Source organism: Aotus nancymaae, unplaced genomic scaffold (genome assembly GCF_030222135.1).
Source record: "Aotus nancymaae isolate 86718 unplaced genomic scaffold, 86718_ANA_hifiasm-v0.15.2.pri h1tg000036l, whole genome shotgun sequence".
NCBI lineage: Eukaryota > Metazoa > Chordata > Mammalia > Primates > Aotidae > Aotus > Aotus nancymaae.
Window position 1 is genome coordinate 64997062 of NW_026988450.1, and position 27207 is coordinate 65024268.

Genomic DNA, 27207 nt, shown 5'->3' on the forward strand with positions numbered 1-27207 from the left:
TTCACATAGGCACACCCTCACCATCTGGCAGATCTCACTGATTCTGGTGGTAAACAAATAGCAAGATGTGTGATAATCTTTCAAATACAAAATTACTAAAATACGTTTTTCCCAATGTACTACTATTGTCCTAATTCCTCATTCTACATTCATAATACTTGCTATTAGCAGAACTGTTATTTCATGGTTTGGGAAGACAAATGTAAAGTCCTAAATGATATAAACAAAATGAATTTTACGTCTGGTGACATGATTTTTTTCTTTAAAATTTCTATGTCCTGCCCAGGTGTAGTGGCTTATGCCTGTAATCCCAGCACTTTGGGAGCCAGAGGCAGGCAGATCACTTAAGGTCAGGAGATGGAGACCATCAGCCTGGCCAACATGGTGAAACCTCATCTCTACTAAAAACATAAAAATTAGCCACACCTGGTAGCACATGCCTGTAGTCCCAGCTACTCAGGAGGCTGGAGTGGGAGAAGCGCTTGAACCTGGAAGGTAGAGGTTGTAGTGAGCTGAGATTGTGCCACTGCACTCCAGCTTGGGTGACAACATGAGACTATCTTAAAATCTTGGGTCCAGTGGCCTATAAGTACAGGGATTGGTTGACCATCACCTGCAGAAATGAAAAGGCAGACTGACTGGAATTAGGCCAAGTGATTCCAGGTCTGGGGACAAGGAATTCCTGAGCAAGTACACAAAGCCTGGACTTCTAGGGGTGCCCATTTGGGAGCAGTGAAGTATAAAAATTAAAAAAAAAAAAAAAAAAATTCACAATAGGTATCAGGGCCTCTGGGTCAGGAGCTGGGAGTAGTTGGGATAAGTAGCTTGAAAGGTGGAACCTGAGAGGTAGCAAAAGTGGTGGAGCCTACAGGTTTCAGCCTAGTGAAACTTCTGGTCAAGGCTTTTAGCTTTTAGGAATAAACAAGTATAAGCAAACAAAAGCAAGCTAGAGAAAATACATCTAAAATCCAATGAGCAAGCAGTCAAGATTTTGTTTTATTTTATTATGGCTAGAAAGACAGTGTTATAGCCAAAATCGGCAATGACACTAAAGAAATCCTCTGTGCTTTTCAATATGCAAATGTATTTCTTCCAAGAGTTGCCCTGGTATGATTTCAAGAGTTCATGTTAACTTCTTTTCTGGAAACTTCCTTTTCTTAGTTGTTGTATTCTTGAAGAGCCTGGGCCATGAAGAGCTTGCCTAAGTTTTGGGCAGTGAACTCCTTGATGTTCTGGCAGTAAGTGTTTATCTGGCCTGTGCATTTGAGAAAGAGATAGAGCCATAATGTTCCACAAATTGTAAAATGATCCAGAAAGCTAGTCAAACAGGAAAATCAGCATAAAACAGAATCACCTGTATATTGTTTTGAATCCAGAGTTTACTTTTCCATAAGGGATAAGAAATACAAGTTCTTATGAAAATAAGCTACTGTCCACTCTTAATTACATGGAGAATAAAGAAAAACTACTCCTCAAAAGGTTATCAGCCCGAAGGACATATTAGCTCTCAGTCAAAAGGACTGACTAAGTAGATCAAATCAATGTTGTACAACTGAGAAAACAGAGAAAACAGCACTGACTAGACTTAACAGGTAGAAAGGAGATACTAACAATAAAATCACAGAACAGCAAACCAACCAGACCCATTTGACCCAGATGTGAATAGGTGTAGTAGGTTTTCAGTCTGTGTTTTGGAAATGTTAAGAGGATTTCCTCTGAACCAAGACAGAGCAAGAGTAGAGAGTTCACTTGAAGAAAGGGCTCCAGCATTGCTTTTTACGTCTTAAAAAGAATGATCTAATCTCATGCAACAATTACATGCTTCTTGAAAATATAAGGATTTCAATTTTGTTTGAATTGGACCTCAGGGAAGGAATTATGTCTCATTTCCCAAATTTAATTTGCATGTACATTAGAAAGTGTTATGGAATTTGGAATTTGTTCCCACAATACAAATGTATCAATAGAATTGAGAAACTGCCAATCAGCTTTTGAGTTGGATTTTCACTCTGATAAAATCTTCTCACAGTCAAGTATCTGACTGAATCAAACGGCATTTAACATTTCTATAAGATTATAGTCAAATAAGGGCATGAATATCATATATTTAAAATCAAATCCTTGCACAGGACACAGGACTTCTACTGCTTAACAGTGGTATTAAATATTAAGTATACCCAGAAAAAGTTCATTCAGAAATACATTTGTGCTGTCCCAATTTAACTCAAAGTGAGGGAAATAATTTCCCAATTTCAAGTCAAATACCAACTGTACAGTGCTGGGCTGGGAGAGGAATAGTAAGAGGCCTGAGCTAAGTGATCTTATACATTAAGACTGTAAATAATTTTTATTGGTTTCCATGAAAAAGGACTCGTTTTAGAAAGTTTATAATGCCATCTCAAAAATACTTAGAAACATACAGAGTGAAGCATTCAAAGAACCTGGACAAAAGAACAAACTGTTACAAGTTCGTAGATTTCAGATATTACAGGTGCTAGATTCAAACTCATCCTGCAACCATTTCAAATATACTAGCTTTTATGGCACGCTTTTCTCACTGTCTTCTGCTTCCTAAGAAATGGACAAAACCAGCCAGGTTTTGCACTGGGCAACAATACCTGCAATGAGCAGCGAGTCCATCCTGGCAGGGGGCTGTGGCGGTTTGAAGAGTTTGGACAGGTCCTCCTCAGGGAGCGGGGGTTCTCCTCGGCTCTGGCGCTGCATATTCTCCTGCTGGCGACGCTGCTGATACTAATATTCAAAGAGAAAGTGATCTGGTTATTTTTCTCCATCAGAGGAGAAAAAAAAGACCTCCTTCCCCTACACAACCAGCAGAAATCCACTGCTCTGAATTCCAACCTCAGTTTTATCAATGGTAACATTTGGGAAAACTTGCTTCTAAGAAGCTAAATATGCTAACAGTAGAAGAAAATTCCTTTGTTGCAAACTCTAGTGCCACTCGGGGCTCTAAGAGTCTATAACTAATAGTGTTTCAGAAAACAAAACTAGTTATGTAAGTAAAAGGGGGCTTAAAGGGAAAGAAGCTCACGATTAGTAAGGTAAAGACAGTTGCTTTACCATTTTTCACAATGGGGTAATTAATGATTCATGCTAATTTTAATGACTATGTAATGAACTACCACATTGGGAATTCTTTCAACTTTACTCCTACTGACCTAAAATAACAATACAGGTGATGTTATTACTGTTATGTTCACTATTGTTACTACTCTTTTTTTTTTTTCTTTTTTTTTTTGAGATGGAGTCTTACTCTGTTGCCCAGGCTGAGGTGTAGTGGTGCCATCTCAGCTCACTGCAACCTCCACCTTCAGGATTCAAGTGATTCTCCTGCCTCAGCCTCCTGAGTAGCTGGGATTACAGGCATGTGCCACCACGCCCCAGGTTAATTTTTGTATTTTTAGTAGAGCAGAGTTTCACTACGTTGCCTAGACTGGTCTCGAACTCCTGATCTCAAGTGATCCACCGGCCTCAGCCTCCCAAAGCACTGGGATTACAGGCGTTAGCCAATGTACCTGGCCTATTACTACTACTCGTAACAGATAATTGTCTGTACCTTAGCTCTACAACTAAGGATGGATACTATTAATAGCTTAGATAATGCTTCGAATACTTTGAGACTCTGGATTCCTATGATTCACTGAAGAGAAAGTAGGGATATATATAAAGGCCAACATTAACTATAAAGTTATAGATCAATTACAGTAAGAGCTAACAGCTACACCTGCTTACAACACTGAAGCAAATAATATCCCATACAACCTTAAAATGTCAGGTAATGAGAAACCAAGGTAGTTTAGTAAAAATTTAGTCTTTGGGGCCGGGCGCGGTGGCTCACGCCTGTAATTCCAGCACTTTGGGAGGCCGAGGCGGGTGGATCATGAGGTCACGAGGTCACGAGATCGAGACCATCCTGGTCAACATGGTGAAACCCCGTCTCTACTAAAAATACAAAAAATTAGCTGGGCATGGTGGCGCGTGCCTGTAATCCCAGCTACTCAGGAGGCTGAGGCAGGAGAATTGTCTGAACCCAGGAGGCGGAGGTTGCGGTGAGCCGAGATCGCGCCATTGCACTCCAGCCTGGGTAACAAGAGCGAAACTCCGTCTCAAAAAAAAAAAAAAAAAAAATTTAGTCTTTGGATTCCTAAGAAAATCAAGGGAAGTGACAATTCTTTCTAGTGAAGGAAAGTAACTTGCTTCATGATGATTCCTGTATTCATTATGGGGTACTCAAAGGAGAAAAATATTCCATTTGATCCCCTGGATGAGTCCTTAACCTACAGGAAAAACCAGCAGGAAAATGAAATCCAGGTGAGATGATTTTCCCCTCTAGTTTATCAGACATGTGTAAGCACTCCCATCTTTTCAGTCAAAAAAAAAAAAAAAAAAAAAACCAATTTATGTATGTTTTCTCAATTCTAAGTTGGTAGAAACAAAGTAGTTTAAATTTCACTATATACTGAATATGAACTCTGATACTTAGAAAAAATTTAAATATAACATTCTCAGAACCACGTAGTTGTGCTTAGAATTCTGTATTTAACATGGCCTGTTTAAAGTACATTTTAATGGACCGAGTAGTCATATATAAATACTACTTTCACAGATAAACATTCTGGAATCAACTTATCTATGAATCAAATGCTAAGAACACTTTAGAGCAATATAGTCCAAATACAATATTCCAGGAACTGTGAAAACCATGTTGCCTGCAGGCAACAAGAATAAAGAAAAGGTTAAATGGCCACAGCCGTAGATGTGTGCATATGAGAATATTCAGATAATTCCAGGGTTTTTGTCTGTATCATACTATCTACTTCACAGCAGTTGGTCTATTATTTCCTATCAAAATTGCTTGTTCTTAATCACAATTGCTCAGTTTTTTAAATGAATTGAAGATTGCTAACTATGCTGCAATGAGCCACTGCCAAACAAATTATAGTTAGTAAAGAAATGAGCTGTGACATTCTGGAATCTCTTTGCTTCTGATTTTCTCAATAAATATATCTCTTATTTGCATAACCTTGGCATTACAATCTGATCTTAATATACTAGCTCTCTTTAACACAGGTATTTTTAAGTATAACATGTAAATTAATATCTTAGGAACATGCCATATAAAGAATAATCTTTTTAAAATATGATATAGAGTAACTAGCTAACAGTCAGTGCTTTACCAAAGATAATTTAGGTCATTTTGAACATGACTCTTGAAATACATGAAACTTAGAAATATATGTTTGTTGAATTTTTCCACAATACCAACCTGATGTTTCTGCTGTTGCTGTTTACTAGTATTCCTCATGTATGTGTTGTATTTAACTATATCTTGGCTCATTTCATCCACTCTGTCCATCAGCAACTGTAGATTCTTCCCCAAATGATTGCTGAAATGTAAAGTAAACATACTGACAGGTCTTACTTTAAGGTACAGCTTTGCTACTGCTCTCAACAGTTTTAAGATATGAACTTGAACTGGCTTTTGCTAAAAGAATGAGAGCACACATATGCATAAAATCAAGGGTGGAGGAAAGAATCTAAGTCAACTTGTTATTAAACTTTCCATACTGAACTTCCCACACCAAACTTCCCACTATAATCGCAGGGCTACCTGAAATAGCTCAGTTTCTTATTGTGAGAGCACAGGTATGTTAGGGTAGGAATGGTTAAACATACCTAGTGAGACATCTATAATGCACATTTTTTATACCAAGTTCAATATTTCCAAACTCTTTTCCTTAACTTACCCCTGCCCAAATGCATTCCATACCATTTAAATCAGTCGTCACAGAAGAGAACCATACAGATTATAACATCTGGCACATGATTTCTCTATCTAGAAGGTTTTAAACCAGCAATGGTGGCATTTCTTCTACAAAATCAGATGAAAAGGCTCCTTTCCTCTTACCTTTTCTAGAATCTTTAGTACAGTCTTTCATATTTCTTATTCTCTCCAGAAATTTCTATTGCAGCTCAGTTACTGACATCGCTTTATAAAGTGATGTGATGACTGACACAATGGCAACCATATTCATTGATTTCTGCCTGCAGCTTACGTCCTACCATGGTAATGCCTGGACAGCTACTATACATATATATTTTTAAAACAGTAAGCTACTAAAGGGTAGTACCTAATCATTAACTGCAAACTGATATTTACTAAACTCCTATTATGTGCCAGCCTTAGTACTAGAAAACAGGGAGACAACAGTGAATGAGACATATATGTTCTATATCTTCACTGATCTTATTACTGATTAGGGATGGAGGAGAAAGGGAAGGGGGAGGTGAAGAGACACTTAATTTAGATAGCATGATCAGAATATCTCTTTGAGAAGATGACAGACTGAAAGTGAAAGATGAGTCAGCCATGCCAAAAATATTCTAGGCAAAAGTAAGTACAAGTGCTGAATGCCCGAGATGAGCAAGAATTAGGCAGATTCGATAAAAACAAGAGGCCTGTCATGGCTAGAGCACAGTGATCAGGTCAGGCAGGCGAGACAAGCACACAAGGGAAGCTCATTAGCACCATACAACCTCCCAACAATGTAGTTTGTTGTGAATGAGACCTCTCAACTCCAATGTGAATGATACCCTGGAGTTTAATTTTAAAATGATCATTCTGTTGCTATGCAGATGGACTAGAGAGCAGAAACCAGGAGACTGGTTAAAAGTCTATTGTGGGGTATTGGTCAGGATGCGGAAAAATGCAAACACTCATACACTGGGGTGGGAAGGTAAAGTGATACAGCTACTGTGGAAAACAGTTTGGTGGTTCCTCAAAAAGCAAAACCAAATTACCACAGAACCCAGCAATTCCACTCTTATGTATATACCCTAGAGAATTAAAAATATATACTCACATAAAAACTTGTACATGTATGTTATAGCTACATTATTCTTAATTAGCCAAAACTAGAAACAATCTAAAATTCCTTCAAATGATGAATAAATATCGTATATCTGTACAATAAAATGTTATTTGGCCTTAAAAATGAATAAAGTACTGATGCCACAACATGGATGAACCCTGAAAACATCAAAGGCTGCTTATTGTAGGAATCTTTCTCTTTTCTTTTTTGCAGACGGTTTCACTCCATCATCCAGGCTAGAGTGCAGTGGCGCAACCTCCACCTCCCAGGTTCAAGCAATTCTCGTGCCTCAGCCTCCCCATTAGCTGGGGCTACAGGTAAGCACCACCATACCTGGCTAGATTTTTTGTGTTTTCAATAGAAACGGGGTGTCACCATGAACTCCTGACCTCAAGAGATCCTCCCGCCTTGGCTTCCCAAAGTGCTGGGATTATAGACATGAGCCACCACTCCTGGCCAGGACTCTATTTTTAAAATATTCAGATTAGGCAAATCCATAGAGATATAAAGTAACTAGAGGCTGCCATTAGGGGAATGGGAATGACAGCTAATGGGTTTGGGTTCCTGTTCAGGGTGATGAAAATGTTCTGGAGTTGGTAATGGTTATACAACCTTGTGAATATACTAACAATGACTGAAGTATACCTTTGAAAATGGTTTAAATTGTCATTTTTTTCTCTATTTTAAAAACTGCACCTCTGGAAAATAATCTATCATGGTATTACAGAGAGAAATCATGGTGACTTGAACTAGGATGGTGGTAGTGAGCATAGAGAAAAGTGAGCAGAACTGAGAGAGAGTCTGAAGGCAGGGCTGGCAATCTTTATTTCATAGGGGGCATCAGAGAGGAACAGAGGGTGACTCCCAGTCCTCAAGCTTGAGCAGCCAACTAGCTGTTATTACATTTACAGAGAAGGGAAAGACTGAGAAAGAAACAGTTGGGAATATTGGGAATGAATAAAAATAAATCCAACTAAAATATGGATTCCATCAGTAACCTCAAGAAATCAGAACGTTTTCACTCTTTCTCAAATAATGGAAGGAGCACAGAACTAGGGCGTGTGTGAGTAAACTGATCTTTTGTTCCCAGCCTGGCACTACCTAGACAACCTTGGTCTAGTAACGTGGCCTAATGACTTCATCTGTTGAGGAATCAAGCGCTTCTTTCATATTTATTTTATTGTGTTGCAATTTTTTAAAGCACTTCTAACTTTAAAACATTTCTTCTTCTCTGGATACAATGTATTTGCTTCTGTTTTATCCTAATTTCTTAATAGTTGATTTAAATTCACTCAGACTTAAGTATCTGAACAGGGCAAGCCTGGGGAAAAGAGGAAGACAACAGTCGACTTAAAAACACACTGCAAGTTTGCAATCTATCCTAAGGACAGTGGGGAACCAGCTAAAGATTTTAACCAAAGGAGTAATAGGAGCATCTAATTTGCATTTAGCAAGATCATTACAATTTTGGAAGAAGAAAAGGTCAAAAACAGGAAGTGAGTAAACTGTGAAAGTAATCAGGAAGAGAAACAAGGTCCTAGACTAAGGCAGTGAAAGTCACAGGAGTAGGACAGAATCGCCCCAGGAGTACATGTGTGAGAAGACAGACCCCAAGGAACACTGACAGAGATGAGCACAAGAGGGTTCACTGTGGAGAATGAGAGGAAACCCAGAAGAGCTATAGTTCCACAGACTCCTAGGAAAGAATTTCAGGAAGAAGGCCTTATCAACATATTGCATGCTGAAGAGTCTAAAATACTCAGTGACATAGGGACATCAAAGTCTTCTATGACTCTGGAGGGAGGTCTTACTACGTACAATGGGTGGAATACCACAAACTGTTGGTGATTAGTGGGAAATGAGAAAACAGTGACATCAAAATTCTATCAAGAAGTTTGATTATGAAACAAACAAAAATTCAGAAGACAAAAGGAGATGGATAATAATGGCATGAGATCAAAAGGTATTATTTTCGTAAGTTTTTTTTTCATTGGCGTACGTAAAACAAGTTAAAATGTCCTTGTTTTTAGGAGATGCAAGCTGAAGTATTTAGGGGTTAAAAGTCAGGTCTACAATTTTCTTTCTGATGGTTCAGAAACAAAAAATAGTACTTGTGTATGTAGATAGTACAAATGTGGCATGATATACAATTGGTGAATCTAAATAATAGGTTTATGGATGTATGTTCATTATATTTCTCTTTCAAATTGCCTAAAGAGTCAAACATGTAAAAATAAATTTTTAATTGAAGAACAAGCCTATAAAGATAATAAAAAATAACTAGCATAGAAAGAAATGGAAAATCTATGAAGAAGGAAGGAATACACCAACCTAATGAAGTCCTGAGCAGGCAAGAGGACAAGGGGCACTGGTCTCAGGCTACTGATCTTTTCATTTTTACCAATGAGCAACGTGAGGCCCAAAGGGCTACATTAAGTATAAGAAATGTCATTAGCTACAAGATTAGTTGTTAAGTCATTTGTCATTAATTGCAAAAGGAAATCAGAGAAAGAAAAGATCATCACCAATGCTGTGGCTGGGAGTTTAAAAGGAAAGTGGTGACAGCAGGGAAAAAACAACAGCAAAAAAGAGGTACTACCATATGCAGAGAAAAATCTACTATTTATACCCAGACCTTAAATCTTGGAGGCTGGTTACAGTAATTAGAAAGGCACTACTAAAACAGACCCACTGTTTCTACCCGAAAAGTCTGTAATATAAAGTACTAATATTATCTGCTGCAAGTATATGAAGTTATTGTGAAAGAACACTGATACAAGTACAAATATGTAGACTTCAAGGATTTCATTAACTTTTATATTATGATGATGCTCTTCAGAAACATAACCAATCAGAAACACTTAAAAAAAAAAAATCAGTGTACTACAGGCCTTAAAAGGGCAACAGAAATTAACACTGACAGAAAATCAGACCACTACCAAGACCAATTTTGTGGGGATCTTTTCAGCACCAGTTTAACTAGGATGGTGAAACAGGGACTTACTGTTAGGAGTTTCAGTAACATTGCCTTTTCTTTTCTTGCCAAGCAAATAAAGAACTGAAAACAGATAACTTAAACAGATGTGAACCAGGACATGAAGTGTTAAATCTGCTCTGGCTACAGTATCAATTTATGCTTATAATCCTTAATGTATGATGCCCACCCTTAATTTACTTTTTTTAAAAGAGGAAATAAAAACAGAATTGTTTTACACATGTGAAAAGCTAAACGCCTGTGTTACACATTTTTAAAAACTAATAAACCTTGCTATGGAATAACTATTACTAGGACTTCCATCTAATAAAATTAAAATTAAAAATTAGATTTTTTAACAAAAGCAAATACAGTAAGTTTTAGACGTAGCACAAAACAAATTTATCAGGCACATCAAAGAAACTGCTGCCCATGTATAGGCTGTGAAAGGAAAGACCAAGTTAAGGACTTGCATAAGAATGATTTCTGATGAGGTTTCTTACAGAAACTTTTATGGCAACTGGCCTGAGCCATCATCACACAACTACTGTTAGAAATTAAAAACTGAGATGTATAAAACGTATCTGTCTTTTAAAATAACATAATCGATTTGGTTCAATGTAAGAGTCTACTAGCACAAAAGCACTGTTTCAAGGTTGCTTCATTTTTTTTCCCCCTCCTAACAGGAACATCAATTTACACTTTAAATAATTTCACATGGAAAGCAAAGAAATGGGGCCTGTTTTCCTCATTTACATAAAAATACAGAAGACAAAAACTATAATAAAATATTTGTCTAGGTCCCAGTTGCTAGGGCAAACTGAGAACGCTTTCTTGGCTATTATAAATGCTGCTTTGGACAAATGGACATTATAGAGCAGCTCACTGGTAATGTTAAAGCACCATACAGGATATATTTGTTTTGTATGCTCCATAAAGAAGACTGGGAAAAGGTGAAGACATGAATTATATAAGCAAAAGCTTTCGTGCAGTAAATTTAAAATTATTATATGACTATATACTTAATACATCAAATTGTAACCTTGTATGCTGAAAAATGTTCTTAGCTAAACGCTTTAAATACAGGTGTGCCGAGTGTGTTTGTAAAAGCAATAAAGAAAAATATGACCTTCTAAAACAGACAAATTAAAGGACTATTATGAATATATGTTTGCAGTCAAACAGTACACTCTTTGGTGCCAAATTAGCCTTGCAACCTGGCTGTGTTACTTAGCACTCCATCTACATTCATCGTCCATCTCCCTGCCCTGTAAAGACTTTCCAGTGGCCTTTGTGATCAATTAATGCAATGGAAGGTGGCACTTCAACCACAGTCCTACCCGTGCTACAGCATGGAGAAGAACATTGATGTCTCTGGTCCTTCTGAGTTCATTCCACTTGCCTTGTATTGAGGAAGTACAAAGTCTGTACTTTTTTTTTAAGTCTCTATTCAGGATAACTGGAAATCTGATAAATAATTGAGTCAGCTCCAAACTAATTGCTTAAGAAAATACAACTTGTTTCTTTCAGCCAACAAACATATATTGATTTATTACCTACTCTGTCCATTTAATTTCATTCTACAGGTCTGCTGCTAGCCTCCTCCCACCACACACAAAATAATCACTAATATAAGGCTCAAAGAGCATTTAAGAGGAGCTATATGTGTGGCTCTATTCACATTTCTGTTAAGAGTAATAGATAAGGGGAAATAAACATTAATTTCACAAAGGGAAGAATACTTCCTTTTGGAAACCTCAGTTTGCATTTTACAAATATAATAAATATTATCTTAGCAACTAGATAGCTAAGGCAGTCGTGCTGAAGGAAATCATGTCACCAACTAACATAGCTAAACTCAGTGCCAGATTCAGAAAATTCAAATTTTCGTGGAAAATGCAAACAACTAGAATTTCACAACTGAGTCTGTATCTGAACAAGGGCAAGTGCAATCGGTAAAAGAAAAAAACATTTCTGTTCTTTTCCTAAGCATTATTAAATAACCAGACGTAACACCCTAAGCCTCTTAGGATCATGTACAAGAAATAAAGCTGAGCCAAATAAAAAAGCCTCCCCCACGGGCACTGACCTTATCAAAGCACAAATGATACAGCAAAGAAGGCAGCAGAGGGTTCTTCTAATTCGAGCAATTAGTATTTAAACAATGTGTTGTTTCATGTTATCAGTTTGCCGTTTTTCTTGAGATCCTAACAGGGCCAGACTATTATTCCATGTTAACACACATTTTAAGAACCTATAAATGTTCTTAAGTAATTGTTTTCTTGTCTCACAGGTAAAGTTTATGTGAAAGAATCTTTTGCACAAAGTTCTAAAAAACAGACTTTTCATTAGGCAGGGCCACTTACCTGCTGGCAAGGCTGAGCAATTCATGTTTATCTGCTACAGCTGACTTCTTTTCAAGTTCCCACATTAAGACATTAATCAGATGTGAATTTTTAATTACAATCGGCACTTCTTCAAACATGTACTCAAAGGTGATATTTGCTTTTTTCAATCTGTGAAGCATGTTACAAATACTTTAGTCTGATGGTCAAAAGTAGGTGCTAAACTGACTATTTCATAACATTTACCTAATTACGGTAATTATTGGACAGGCCCTGTCCAAGATCTTTGTTTCATTAGCACTCTTAAAAAAAAAAAAGGGCAGAGAAACTAGAGTTTTACAGAGTCAAGCATAAGTTTGAGTGATCTAAGTAACTTTGAAAATGATCCAAATTTCAGCAAAAGCCCAGAAAATAAGATTCTTGGCAGAAGAAACCATTCTTTGTAATCAAGTATCTTTAAAATTTCATTAATACTAAAATGTAAATGTCACAGTAAGTTATGCTCCACAACCTACATCTACAACTTAATTTAAAATAGCTAGAAATGATAAATATTCTACTTCTTGAAAAGTTCATTTTAAAAGGCTACTGAATTAGGGATTAACGAAGCAGCAAAACACTCAAGGAGACTCCAGATACAATAGTTAGAACACGGCAAGAACAGTTTCTCATAGTTCAGTTATAACTACCACATCCAGTAATTGCTCATGAGTTAGCTTTTCTTTTAAAATTCTCTGCACCTTTACTTTTTAGGAGCCTAATGGGAAACTAAAGATGAACTGTCCTACATGAAATCAAAGCCATTAATTTTGATTTAATAAGAAATAAAAGTTTTCTATAATTAACACAAAATGGAAGAATTCTAACTAAAGTAAATATTACAATGTCATTAAATAGGATCCCAAAACAGCTCCATCAGTTAATTATCTGCATACCTGTCACCCATAAAATTTCCAATAAGCCATATTCTTTACCAAATGCTTAAAATGTTTATATCTTTCCCACCCCCCAGCCCCAAACAAGGGTTCGGAAAATAAGACACACCGCTCACAACCAGTCTGACACAGCTTACAACTGATAGCCAATGATCACTCTTTCTACCTCCCTTTATTCAATCATTTATTTCTTCGAATCCAGTAGCTAATTAATTCCTATTCTAACTGAATTCACCCTTGGTGAAAAGATGAGACATTCCCTAAAGAATAATTTAAACATGGAAAGGGAGAGAGCAAGCAACACTCGGCATGCAGAAAACTTCTACAGTCCACATGGCAAAAGCATTACCACACCACAACCGAGGATTCAAGAGATGTGGCAAAGAAAAATCTTAAAAGAAAAATACCCAAGCCTTTACCATATGCCCCAAACACTTACGCTTCAGGGGAAAAATCCTTCTCTTTACAAACTTCCATCAGTTTAGGAGTCAGTCTGTATGCCTTTAGTGAGAGAGACCCTTGGGCAGTTTTTATGGGATCTCAAACAAGGAAAAGAGAAATAAATTACTAAGAATTTTGTCACTACCAAGATTGAATGGCATTGGTTCTAGGCACATTCTGTTACATATCACACAATCTTTGCAAAATTAAGATCAGAATAAACAACCAGAACACAACTTGAAGCAGACTCAAGCCACTATAGCAAACAGTACTCAAAAATGCAGGAATACTTCTATTCTACTTACAATAGAGTAATTTCCTCTGTCAAATAAAAACTGAAGATACAAAATGGTTATTTTCAAATTCATTCCTCAGCAAGAACCAGTAATCTTGCTGAAAATTAAATGCATCATATGTTCTAGACATCTTGCATAATTAGGAAATCACTGATAAATATTAAACATGAAAATTCACTGCATGAACTTGGGTAGTTCTTCATTCAACTTAAAATGAATAGCCCTGCAAACAAAATTTATCCATCCTAATAATCACTGTCCACATTTCTTAGTTAAAACAGATTGTAAAAACAAAACCATTGAAGTCAAACTGCTATCACAAATGTGTCTTTTTGGTTTTGGAGAAACTAACTTTGTCAAAACTAACCGCTGAAACACTCCATGAGTAAGGGAGCTTAGCACTTGCTGCATGATAACGGCTCTGGCATGCCAATATTCGCCTAAAACCTGTGTTAACATTCATGTTGTCTGAAACTTAACACAGTGAAACTTTTAGCAATAGGTGATAAAATGAAAACCAAAATAGATTGAAACAAGTGGAAAATTCATCAAGGTCTGATGATGCAATGTTTCCAGCCAATATAAGTACACTTTAACAACTTGTTCTTTACTGTAATCCAATTGTTAACATACTGAAACAATTTTGGGGCAGCTCATAAGATTGATCGTATTCATTAGTATTTTTTCTGACAGATACTCAGGACGTTACATTTACTTCTCAGCTGGAAACTATATGCAAGTCTGCCAGATATGGCAAACTGTGAGTGTTTGGGGAGGGGGAAGGCTATAAAGCTGTTAAATTGCCTACAGTTCTGATACAGCACAGAACATCTGGTCTGGAGAGCTTGAGGAAACACCATTAAATAGGCCGAAAAGAAAAAAATCTTTGTGCTAAGAAACAGTCCAGGTTTTGTACGCTGTTGTCAGAGGTATAAAAAAAACTTGGCACACTGTATTATGATTGGTCAGTCACGTACAGAGCCAGACACTCTAGCAATCGGGGTTTGTTAGACATCTGGTCTAGTTCCACCAGCCCCTTCAATGAGGGAGGGGAGATGGAGGAATAAAAATGAAGCAGCTACTCCAGCATTCCAAAATGTACACATCAGGGCTCTGATAGCAAGAAAAATAAACAGAAAGAAGGAAACCCTGTCTAGACTGAGCTGCTGCTGAGGCTGCTGCAGAAACAGGGTTGGTATTTACTTGAGAAGCCCTGCCAGACTGCTCTTAGAAGCAAAAAAGACAGAAAGCAAAAATAGTAGTAATAATATTAAGGGAAAAAAAGAATAATAAAGAAACCTCCTACTAACCATAAATGAGAACGACAGATTCTTCAATGGCATGCTGGTAACTGAACTGAGAGTCCAGGAGCGCTCGGGTGACAAATGAGCCATAGTATGTGGACTGATACCAGCCCACATGAAGATGATCAATGTTTACATGGCGAAGGCTCCGCATCATTTCCATCTGATACTGGACTGGATGATGGGGAAGAGGAAATTAAAGGAAAAAACTTTTTAATGATGTTACCAACATTAAAAACAAGACTTTTTTAGAAACAAATGTCTACATAACGATTTATTAGCAGTTAAGAAACAGGATTCCAGATTTAAAATACATTCAGTTCATATATAAAGAAAATAAAATTAGGCTTTTAAATCATCAGGGGTTTCCTTTTATTCTGTAATGAAAAAATATTTTGTAGAAAATGTATTACACGTAATATTAATGTCTTGTTCTAACCAAAGAATTATTAAATGTGGTTTCTACTCTGCTTCTGAAACTTTCAAAACAGTAAATGTTTAAGAAAAATGTATATAATTACTAAATTACTTGGTTGTAACAAGTTTCACTTGAATTAATAAAAAAGAGTTATCAAATCTCTTCTTTAATACAGCTTTTAGAGATGAGAAACTAAAACCATTAGGAAAACTAAGGGGAAATAATTAACGACCACATTGCTTATATATGAACAGGATACAGGCTATAGCTGATTCAAAATATAAGAATACATTTCTGCCTTCATCTGGTGCCCCCTGCTGCATATGCTATATTTTTTACAGAATTATTTTTTCTTGTCTATGTGATCCTTTATGTTAAGTAACAGACCCTATTTTTTCCTTAGAACAGAGTTAAATTTTAATGACCATGTATACAATGAAAATGTTTATGACTTTCACCTTTGTCAAATTAATGACTACAATGCATCCTAATGACTAAAATATATACTACATTAACTTAAAGAAGCATTACCAGAAAAACAGATTAAAACTAACAATATAATAAATGACATTTTAAAAAGCAATACAGCACAATAATGCACAGCAAATACATGTCATACAGGAGAAAACTTAATAGTCAATGCAATAGCCAAACTATTCCTATTATTAATTAATATTATTGAGACAGGGTTTCACTTCTGTCTCCAAGGCTGGATGGCATGATCTTGGCTCACTGCAACCTCTGCACCCAGGGTTCAAGTGATTCTTTTGACTTAGCTTCCCTAGTAGCTGGGACTACAGGTACGCACCACTGCCCTGGCATTTTTTTTGGGGGGTAGAGACAAGGTTTCACCACGTTGCCCAGCCTGGTCTCAAACTCCTGGGATCAAAGGACCCACCTGCCTCAGCCTCCCAAAGTGTTAGATTATAGGCGTGAGCCACTGCACCCAGCCCCAAACTATTTCCGTTAAAACAAATACATGACCATGCTGAGTAAACATATTTGCTTAACTTGAAACCTGTTTCATTTTCAAAATTCCTACTCAGGTTTTAGTAAAAGTAAAGTTATACATCTGTCATTCTTTTGGTTATAGCGCTACAGTTTTAGAAAGCCAACAAGACTCAGGATCATAAAGTATAAGAGTGTTCCTCAGATGGACACAGTCTGCTTTTTCATTACTTGTAGGCAAAGTTATAAATCTGCTTATTCCAAGGAAGGCTACAGTTCTCATGCTAAAAGACGGCAAACAACTCATCAACTACTAAAGAATTGTGTGTTTTTTGAGGGTTTTTTTTTTTTGTTTTGCTATGTAGAAAAGCTAAAAAAAAAAAAAAAAAAAAACAAAACCCAAAGTTATTTTGCCACTATCTGAAGAGGCTTTCTTAAGCCTATGACAATGTTGCAACAGAGCTGGAAACTGTACTACTGTCAAGATGTACACAGCTTATGTGCCTGTTTTGAAAGTAGGGTCATTCATTCATAAAGAGGAAAAAAAGTGTTAATATAGAGGAGGGTAAGCTAGCATAATTTCTTTTGTTGTTTGTTTTTAAGAGTATAAGAGAGAAGGTGTTACTAACACACTAGACACTTTATATACAAACCAGTGTTTCTGTATATTTATGAATAAAATACAAAAACAAAGTCATATAACCTATGCGATACTCTAAACCACCATTAAAAACATCACTACCTTAGAAATCTATTGCATACACAACATCATAGCCTGAAAAGCAGTATAAAATATGATAATCTTACATTGACTATTTTTTATCTTCTTTATTTCTCTAGCATATAAAAGGAACCTCACCTCCCCACAACTAGTTTAACAGATTCACATCAACCATATAAATTTGGAAAGTAGGACAGAATGACTGCTATGATTTCCTTCTATTTTGAAATTCCATAATTATTTAAAATCAAAGTAAAATCAGTGATTTGGCTAATAAATTTTAATCAAATTTAATTCATGAGTTAAAATCATCGGTTTCTAGAGCTGAAACTAAATTTGCTATTTCAAGAGAAATGGAAGAGGAGATGAGGAGATTATCAAGCAACTGACAGAATAAGATTTAAAAAAAAATTTTTTTTAATTTTTTTAAAATCAGTACTTACAAAACATGTTTGTATACAATTTAGCTATAATATAAGCAGAGGTTAGAGTCTGCCAACTTATAATAGCAGAAAAGAAAGACTTGGAATCTAGAGATTGAGGTTCTCATGCCAGCTCTGAGATTTCCCCTGTATCTTGCTGTACAATTAATAATTCTTCTCTGATATTTAATTTTCCCATCTCCAGAGAGATCTGAGAACTCAATCCCAGTCTAAATGCTATTATTCCATACTGTTCATTGGATATAACAATTATAAATAATGAATTTTCTATTAGCTAAAGGGCCTCCAAAATGCATTATGATTTAAAATTAAAATACATTCCTCTGAAAAATATTCTGTAATCTTGCTAAGTCTCTCTCCTCAACAGCCTGAATACAAGAGATTCTCTAACAGCATTTCAGGATACATGAGGTAAAAGACTCCAAGATCTGTAGCAAATTTCCAAATTTCTTCTTTATCCAGAGTCTTACCTATTAGCACCTCTGATAAGGATAAGAATAAAAAATGAAGTGTTCCTCTAAACTAGGGAAGAAAGTCAAGAAAGTCTATAGCCATGTGGAGATACCACTGCCCCAACATATTTCTGGGAACTGAGGAGTACAGAGATCAGCTTCTTTATTAGGAGGAATGAGGGGAGCATTTCCATTTCCTCTTCCATGACTTAGAATATGACATGAAAGATTCTGGACACATTTATAAGTCATAAGAGTTTTCATATCACCTAAATATCTTACATGAATATAAAAATAAAGGGGCTAACAGCAATGATTGGTCAATTAAGAAAATCACTTTAAAAATCTACAATGCACTGGAATTTCACTAAAACAATGTATGTGTTGGACCTAATCTATGTAAAGTGCCAGGACATTCTCTTTCTTGGTTTGGACTTAGCACTCCAACTTTAAAATTAAAAATAAAAACAAAATAAAATAAAACTTTTTTAAAAGTACCCTCTCAGGGGCATCATATAAGGAAAGGACCTAAACAGACTACAAGTCAGTCTTTAAAAGGTGGGGCTGTGGATGCAAGAGCTCCAAAATGAACCACAGTGCACAGAGGCCCAGTTTCCAGCATGACTGCTCATATGAAGCGCCAACAAATGCAGTTTGTTTGAAAAGAGCTCACTTTGATTTAATAAGGTAAAAAAAAATCAGTATTACTGTTTCTGTTTATTATAAGCCAAGGAACAATAGACACAACTCACAAACAACTACGTGAACTGCGTTATCTCTGCAGATTTTCAGGTCTGTGTCCCCACTCTTTGAATTCCATCTCCCTTCACCGACAGTTTCTTTTCCTCTTTCCATGCAAATTTTCAAAAAGTGGAAAACCAACTCCTGCAAAAAGCTTCCTGGTAAACCTACGTAGGGATACAAAATGAACAGCAAACTGTCCCACTGACCTGTCTCAAAACCATGCTCCTGGCAGGCACCATCAATGGAACTAAGCTGCCATAGCAGCTGACACATATTTACCCCTCTGGCCTATGGTAGGGACAAGGGAATAATCGTGAAATGGTGACATGCCAGTTAAGTTTTACATAGGAAATAGGAATGGTCGTTCCAGATTCCAATCTCCTGGGTGAACACCCTTGCTTTTGTGGCTATATTAGTTTCTCTCAGGAGTGGTGTGTAGGCAAGGTGAGCACAGGAGACCCAGTTTAGCTACAACATAGGTAAATGAGGGAGGAGAGAAGCCTCTGCATATCTGGAAGTGGCTTGTGATGATGATGACATGTCACAGCCCACAGGCTCTGGTGACTAGGAGGTACTGTTATTTGCCTCCTCATATTCAGTCAGTCCTCACTTTTCTGGCTGGAGTTTTAAATGGAGGGTATAAAAGACAGAAAAAAGGCTCAGGAGTGGCTCACACCTCAGAAGGAAGAGAATCATGTCCAAAGAAACAAAAGGAAAAAGGAGGAGGAAAAGAAAAAAAGAGGCTCCTTGACACAAAGTGCCAAATGCCTACTGCTGTGTTAATACAGATCAATGAAGAAACAGGCACTGCTTGGCAACTTTGCAGCGTTGGTCCAGGGTTAGACAAGCTTCCATTTTTTGTTCTAAAGTTCTCATATTTAACAGGAGTCAAAAATAGCAATTTCAACCAATGACATTCTCTTCTGACTTAATGTCTAAATATTCCTGGAGAATTTCCAAAAGATGAATGGCAAGAGAATAATCCTCTTGGAAGAGAGAACTATTTTAAAATTCATAATGTTTAACAGAAGGACTTAGTAGGAAAGAACCTTTTAGGTATTCTTAGTGCAAAAGGCAAGCATCCTCACTGAGGGAAGTAGTATGAAACACATAAATTTCAAAGACAAACTGGTTGGCTGGGTGTGGAGGCTCACGCCTGTAATTCCAGCATTTTGGAGGGCTGAGGCAGGTGGATCACTTGAGGTCAGGAGTTCAAGACCAGCTTGGCCAACATGGTGAAACCCTGTCTCTACTAAAAATACAAAAATTAGCTGGGCATGCTGGTGGGCACCTGTAATCCCAGCTACTTGGGAGGCTGAGGTGTGAGAATTGGTTGAACCCAGGAGGCAGAGGTTGCAGTGAGCCGAAACCACACCACTGCCCTCCAACCTGGGCAACAGAGCAAGACTCATAGTCTCAAAAAATGAAAAGAAAAGGAAAAAAAAAAAAAAAACAACAAACTGGTTGTTACTATTAAACCAACTCAAACTACTATAATACAAAAAGCCTCACTTGGATGCAGTTGAGTTGGTGCTACAAAATTTGGAAGGATTATAAAAATGAAAAGTTTTATAAATCTCTTCAACTTCTGCAATTGTTTTAATTGGTAAGCATGTCCCAAGCAAAGGAAAGCCTGCTGTACAATAATGAATAACTGCTCAAAGTTTGGCACCAGTATATTCACATTCAGTTTTTCCAGATACCCTCTTTGCAAAACAGTCCATTTTAAAGTGCCTAGAGCTAAAACTGTCTTAACTGAGGCAGACTGTCCAATAACTATCCCTTTCAAACATTAACCATCAACCAGCATATTATTTTCAGTGTTCTCATATGAAAACACTGAAAATAATATGCTGTCTTATATTTAAATGTTATATATATCTGGAGTTACACTGGCGACCAACCAAACAAGAGTATGAGATTCAAGTGCTCCTGAAGATCACTGGAAAGGACAACAAAGTAGAAGCTTTCCAATTCAGCAGAATAATTAACCAGCATTATTCTTTCAATTCATCCTCACTTTTAAAAAATCGTCTTTTTGATTGTATTATTTTAAGTGAGCCCTCATGAAATACAACTTCTCACTGAAAAACAGGAACAAAGAAATTGCCCCTGATGGATAGGCTGGGATGAAGAGAAAGTAGAGAACTAAAAATGGGGCCCATTCAAACTCGAAAACTCAAGATATGCCCAGCAGATCAAGAAAAGAGGAAATTTTTTGGAGATATGTTATTAGGGAACTCATAATGAACAAAGTCATTTAAATTCTAAAAATTAAAAACAATTTAAGAACCTACCGTCTAATATTTAATGACAATATTTTATCAAATAAATCCAAATTATTTTAAAATGTAATAAAATTATTTCTAAAATAAACATAGCCTGTAGGGAAAGAGTAGTGCTAGGCACAAAGAAAGAAACTACCACTTAGTGATCACTTATTATGTCTGACTTCCTGCTAAGTGTTCTACATGTGTTATCTAACTTTATATTCCTCACAATAACTCTTAATGAGCTAATCATGATTATTGAAATCCTTTTAGAAAAGCTGTTTACCACAGCTATTACTTCAGACTCTAACTCCAAAGGCTAGCCAGACACCCATTTAGAGAGCCTCATCACTTCTTATTGATGAAGTATATAGTAAATTATTTCTGAATCACTGAAGCATAGCACGAATACAAGAGAAATATACAACAAATTTCTAGGTTTTCAGAAACCACATCTTGTGTATATCTGACATTAAATTAACCAGTAATTTAGCACTACCAGTACAATTTTAAGTGATGAAATTACCATCAAGTATTTTTAAATACTACGGTTGATAATTATCACAAATACATAATCAAACCCTTAAAACACTGCATTGTAGATACTATTTGAGGCTTGTGCCATGACTACTTTCTAACTACGTACTGGCTTAAATCAAAGATGACCTGTACAGGTATACAGAGGGAACAAACAGAGACCCGATCTAGTACATGTTCTTTGCAGCAAAAATAAAATAAAGCTCAATCAGGAGATGCAAATGGCTTAAAAACAAGCAAACAAACAAAATCCCACAATTTCTCAGAAATAAACCAATGATTTCAACAAATACAACAGGGAGGTGGAAAGCATAAAAATCTCCTATCTGTTCTGGCATGAGAGCTAACCAAAGTAGGACTTTTAAGAATATAATTACAGGCCTCCTTCCCAGCTGCAACATGGGACACCAGTGAGCACTAGGCTGTGAACAGTGAAGGCTCTGTGCCATTATTTAGCAAGACAAACTTTATTCTGTGCTTTCCTCTTCGTATCAGACTCTTTGCCAAGCTGCACATACGTTTCAGGCAATGTTCAAAGCTACTAGCAGATGCAGACTTAAGCAAACAGAATGTGCATTTGAAAAAATAAATGAGTCTACTTTGGGTAGAAAGAATTATGGAGTATACAAATTTCTTAAAATTTCCATATTCTCTGCACCCAGTTTGTAGCACATATTCATCTCTTGTTTTAATTAATACATCTGTTATTAATACCACCCTGTGTCTGCTTAAAAATTTTAGTTCAATTTTCACAATAAAGTGTCCAATGTAAGTTCTATTCTACCTAGATACTAATCTGTTGTATAGTAAAATAAGTAAAAAAAATACTGCCTTTCTTAATAATCTTACAGAAATATTTTTTAAAATCATGTGTGGTTTAATGTCTTCTTTAAAGTGTTTATGAATTCCGAGAAAACATTTTTTTGAATGCCAGGCTGGGGAATAATGGAATAGGAATAGGGTGCGGGCAGGCACTGACACTCTATTTTATCTTTAAAACTAGTAAGAACTTTGACAATTATTAGAAATCTGGCATTTTAAGCTTTTACTGTATCTCAAAATGTCTTCTATGAAATAAACTGGATTCTTCACACAAAATAACACATATATCCTGTAACAAATTTACATTATCTTTTTAACCAAATCATGAAACAAAACCATGATATCGTATTTCTTTGAGGTTATAAGAATCTGAAATACATAAATACATTTGTTATGAGAAGCTGAAATATATAAATACCTTGGTCATGAAAACACATACACATAGTGGATGATAAGAGAGCCATCAGGAAGTTAATTGTATGTCATTTGAGATGTGTTTATAGAAAGAAAGTGAATTTACCTGGAAGGGTTCACCATGAAGAACTCTCATATAAAGAATAGCTTACTAAAATTAAAGGTCAGGTGCGGTGACTCATGCCTGTAATCCCAGCACATTGGGAGGCTGATGCAGGCGGATCACTTGAGGTCAGGAGATCGAGACCAGCCTGGCCAACATGGTAAAACCCTGTCTCTACTAAAAATACAAAAAAATTAGCCAGGTGTGGTGGCGCATGCCTGGAGTCCCAGCTACTTAGGAGGCTGAGGCATGAGAATCGCTTGACCCTGGGAGGCAGAGGCTGCAGCAAGCAAAGATCGCACCACTGCACTCCAGCCTCGGTAACAGAGTGAGATTCGGGGGGATGGGAACAAACAAGAAGAAGACCAAATGAGAATCTTTTAGTGTTAGGCAAAAAAATAATTTACACTGTGCAACAGGCTCTTTCATGAGGACAAGTAACACCTCTTGTCATATTTCCAAGTACTATATTAATGTTAGCACAAAGGTACTGAAAACATTCCCAAAGAATGGAATATTTCAAAAAAGTGATTGTTGCTAACGTACTAGAGAAAGTCACTAGTACTGGGAAACTATACATATGTGTGCATGCACCTGTGTGCATGTGTGCACACTCTGCCCCAAATCCTAAAATGAAATTTTCATGGGAAGCTTCAATGACAACTATTTTAAGAAGATATTTCTGTTATAGAAAAATCATGTTTGATTTGCCTTTCCAACAAATTTCAGTTTCTACTGTAAAACAAGGAGAGAACAACGTCTTGAGTACCTTTTAAAACACAGAAAACTGTTTGTACAATTTTACAAAAAAAAAAAAAGGGATAACAAAATGAATTAATAGGTCTGTTCTGTTAGAAACAATCTGTAAACTTTCTATACTGCAATTAGAATACAGAAAGTAGAAACTGAAGGACAGGCAGAGACCTGAACCAAGTGAATCAGGCCATGGATATTGATTAAAACATACAAATTTGGCTCCAAGCCAAATCAAAGCAAAAGGAAAATATGGTCATTCATATCCAAAGGGAGAGAAATATCAGATCTTAAAGTAGGTAAAACATTTCCTAGTACTTAACCTTAAATGAAATTACCTTAACTCTAAAATGAAATTTTTATGGGGGGCTTCAATGAGAACTGCTTTAAGAAGACATTTCTGTTATAGAAAAATCATGTTTGATTTGCCTTTCCTATAAATTTCAGTTTCTACTGTAAAACAAGGAGAGAACGACCTCTTGAGTACTCTTCAAAACAACGAAAACTGTTTGTACAATTTTATTTTTTTAAAAAAGGGGGGATAACAAAATGAATTAATAGTTTCGTTCTGTTAGAAACAATCTGTAAATTTCAAACTCCACTTGTTTAAAAAACAGAATGGGATGTATTAGAAGTGAGCACTAAACATTCAAAAGAGAACAAATGATCACTTTTTGGAGGTACTGTTTGTAGTGTACACACAAAAGTGTGGTGATAAATGATCCACAGAATCAACTTTGCTTTATTTGTTCCGAAACCATTTACTGGGCACTGCTTGCACTAGGAGGCCTGATAATGCTATAGTGACCTCATCTAAAAGACACCCTCTTCAATATGGTTGCACAATGAACTGGTGGCAGTTAACTCATTTGTCTCTCTAGACCTTAATTTCCTCACCTAGGAAATAATAGTTTCAACTTCCAAACACACGATGATGGCAATTTAGAAAACTTTCCTGTAAGCCCATGGGTTCTTTGCTTGATGAGCATTTTCAAAAGTCCCATAGGTACCATACACCATAAAGGTATAGACTGACTTTATTAACCCTACTCTCAAACTCTGCTGCTCCTGTCTTTTCTCCCTCAGTTAGACTTTGTATCATCAATTTTGACTACTTCACCACCACTCGGCTTATAACAGTCAACTACCTTCTGAGTAGAATTTATTTTCCTCAAGGCAAAATTCATTTAGAACGTTTCCAAAAATTTTAAAAGGCATGGGGAAACGCTCATGAGGTGCTAAGAGGAAAAAGCAGAATATAAAACTATGAACCGTATGTAAATGCTAATATGTAAACAATATGGACTCTCCTCCTAAGCAGAAAGACTGGAAAGAAATATGCTAAAATGGTAATGGAATAGTTCTCCAGAGAGTGAGATCATACAAGGTTTTTGCTTTCTTATTTACTCTTATCATCATTTTCCCTTTTTTTTTTTTTTTGGGCAAAAGAATTATTCAGTGCATACAATGTTAAAGAAGTACATACATACATACATACAGTGGCAGAAGTTTCCTACTGCTGGACAACTTGCTGATTTTCCCATGGTCACCTATAACCTGGTTCCTAGAGCTCCTAAACTGTGGGAGCAGGAAACAGGACAGGGTACCGGACTACTCTGAATCTGAAGCACCTCACCTGGTCTGAATAACATCTTTACCACACAGTAATTGTGTGACTGGTGACAAATTAACTGGAACCCTCTGTGGCCAGAAAAGGAAACATGGGGAATGTGGGGGATGTGGGGGGTGGGGGCAGCACAATACTATCTACTTCATATGGTAGTTAAGATTAAACAAAATCATTTACAACAACAGCTTGGTGCACTAGAAACCTCAGGAAGAGCTCAAACACTTAACCACCATCACCTATTATTCAGAAATGTTGCTTAGAACACGGGTACTTTGGTACTTATCTGGGTCAGAAGGAAATGTTTGTGTACAATAGGACTGGATTAACTTTGTCTCCATGGAGTGTTATGTAAGCTCCCCTTTTCTCATCTCCATACTGGTGAAGGGGGAAATCAGGAAAATGGTGGTGGGGGGGGTGGGGACTGGAAATTGTATGTGTCACTACAAAAATCAAAGTTTATGCATTTGTGACATTTATGTCATGAAACAGAATTCATATGTACAAATAGGAATATGATCAAAAAACAATCTACCATAAAAAAAATACTTCTAAGATACTAAAAACGCTAAGCTAATTATATTCAGTACAATAAAGAACAGATTCAATAAAGAAAGAGACAAGCTACAGAAATTAGATTTCAAGAAAAGGTAATCTTGGGTGTTCTATTATTACTGTGCATATAACAATATAATTGCATTGTACCATATAAGTTTCTATCTCCTGATTCCATTTATAACTCTTCCAAAGAGAGAAAATAAGCTTCCTGCCCCCATCCCCAACAGGTGACTTTTAAAAAAAGAAAAACATTGAGAATGGGGCTGGGGATGGGAAGGAGGAGTGAGCAGTAATGCCAGCTTACTCAGGGGATGAGGTAAAGGCTATCTGGAAATACTGCCCATCCAAGTGAATGGCTAAACTCAGTTAAATATAGCAAACAGCTTTATGATACACCACATATTGCTTAGTAGAAGGGTCCACTCCAGCAACCTCAACTGCCCAAAGATAAGCTTCCTTTACCTTCAAACATCAGGATGATTTGGATTTTAAAAAACAGTATTTAAGATGTTATAAAAGAAAGCCTGAGGAATGTAATTTTTGAAGACTATCCTTAACTGCAACCTAAGAATGGAAACTGACAGAAGTTATAGAAAAGGTTAGGAACAGCAAATCATTTCCTATAGTTTAGTTAAACCAGAAAAACAGAAGTTTTTATAGCCACACACTCCATCCATCCTTTCTTGTCCTCACTTCCTCAGCTCTTTCCCTACACACTCTGCTTCGTCCAAACACTTTCGTAGGATAGCAAATACAGCATTCCAAGCTAAGAAAAATGATCAAGCAGAAACCTTTATGGCAGCCCATGATAAACGACAAATCTGAGGTTAGGAACCTCTGGTTTATTTTTAAATGGGACCATGTTACATTTCCTGTTATGACACTATCTAACCCAGGAATCCTTATCCCGAGATTTCAAGGAATCTGTGAATTTCCCATAATAATATGCATATGCACTACTGTGGAGACAGTCCAAAGCTTTCACCAAATTCTCAAAGGGGCTCAAGATCTGAAAGAGGGTAACAAGTACTGAGATGCAATGGAGAACAAGCCGAATGTGCTTCTGGAATTCCCACTGCTCCATAAGTATGTGGGGAGAATGCAGAGGTAAGGCTAGGTATGGGGCAGTTAACAATCCAGTTCCGGGGCAGCTACAGAATAGCACAGATCAGTACTGAGATCACCAAAGATGCACTATTAGGACGAGTATAA

The 27207-nt window shown here is 36.6% G+C and overlaps 1 protein-coding gene across 2 annotated transcripts in view; it reads right to left on the bottom strand.

Moving 5' to 3' along the window:
• Positions 1–983: 983 nt before the first annotated feature.
• Positions 984–27207, bottom strand: part of EIF3H (eukaryotic translation initiation factor 3 subunit H) — a 109778-nt gene continuing 83554 nt past the window's right edge. The window contains exons 3-8 of one of the 2 annotated variants that reach the window (XM_021671343.2): positions 15192–15359; positions 13584–13683; positions 12231–12380; positions 5285–5405; positions 2619–2751; positions 984–1255 (exon numbers count right to left, since the gene is read on the bottom strand). In XM_021671343.2, coding sequence (XP_021527018.1) covers positions 1158–1255; positions 2619–2751; positions 5285–5405; positions 12231–12380; positions 13584–13683; positions 15192–15359 — 770 coding nt within the window. In that variant the 3' untranslated portion in view covers positions 984–1157. The remainder of the gene's footprint in view (positions 1256–2618; positions 2752–5284; positions 5406–12230; positions 12381–13583; positions 13684–15191; positions 15360–27207) is intronic. The other variant, XM_021671342.2, reaches the window with a different exon arrangement.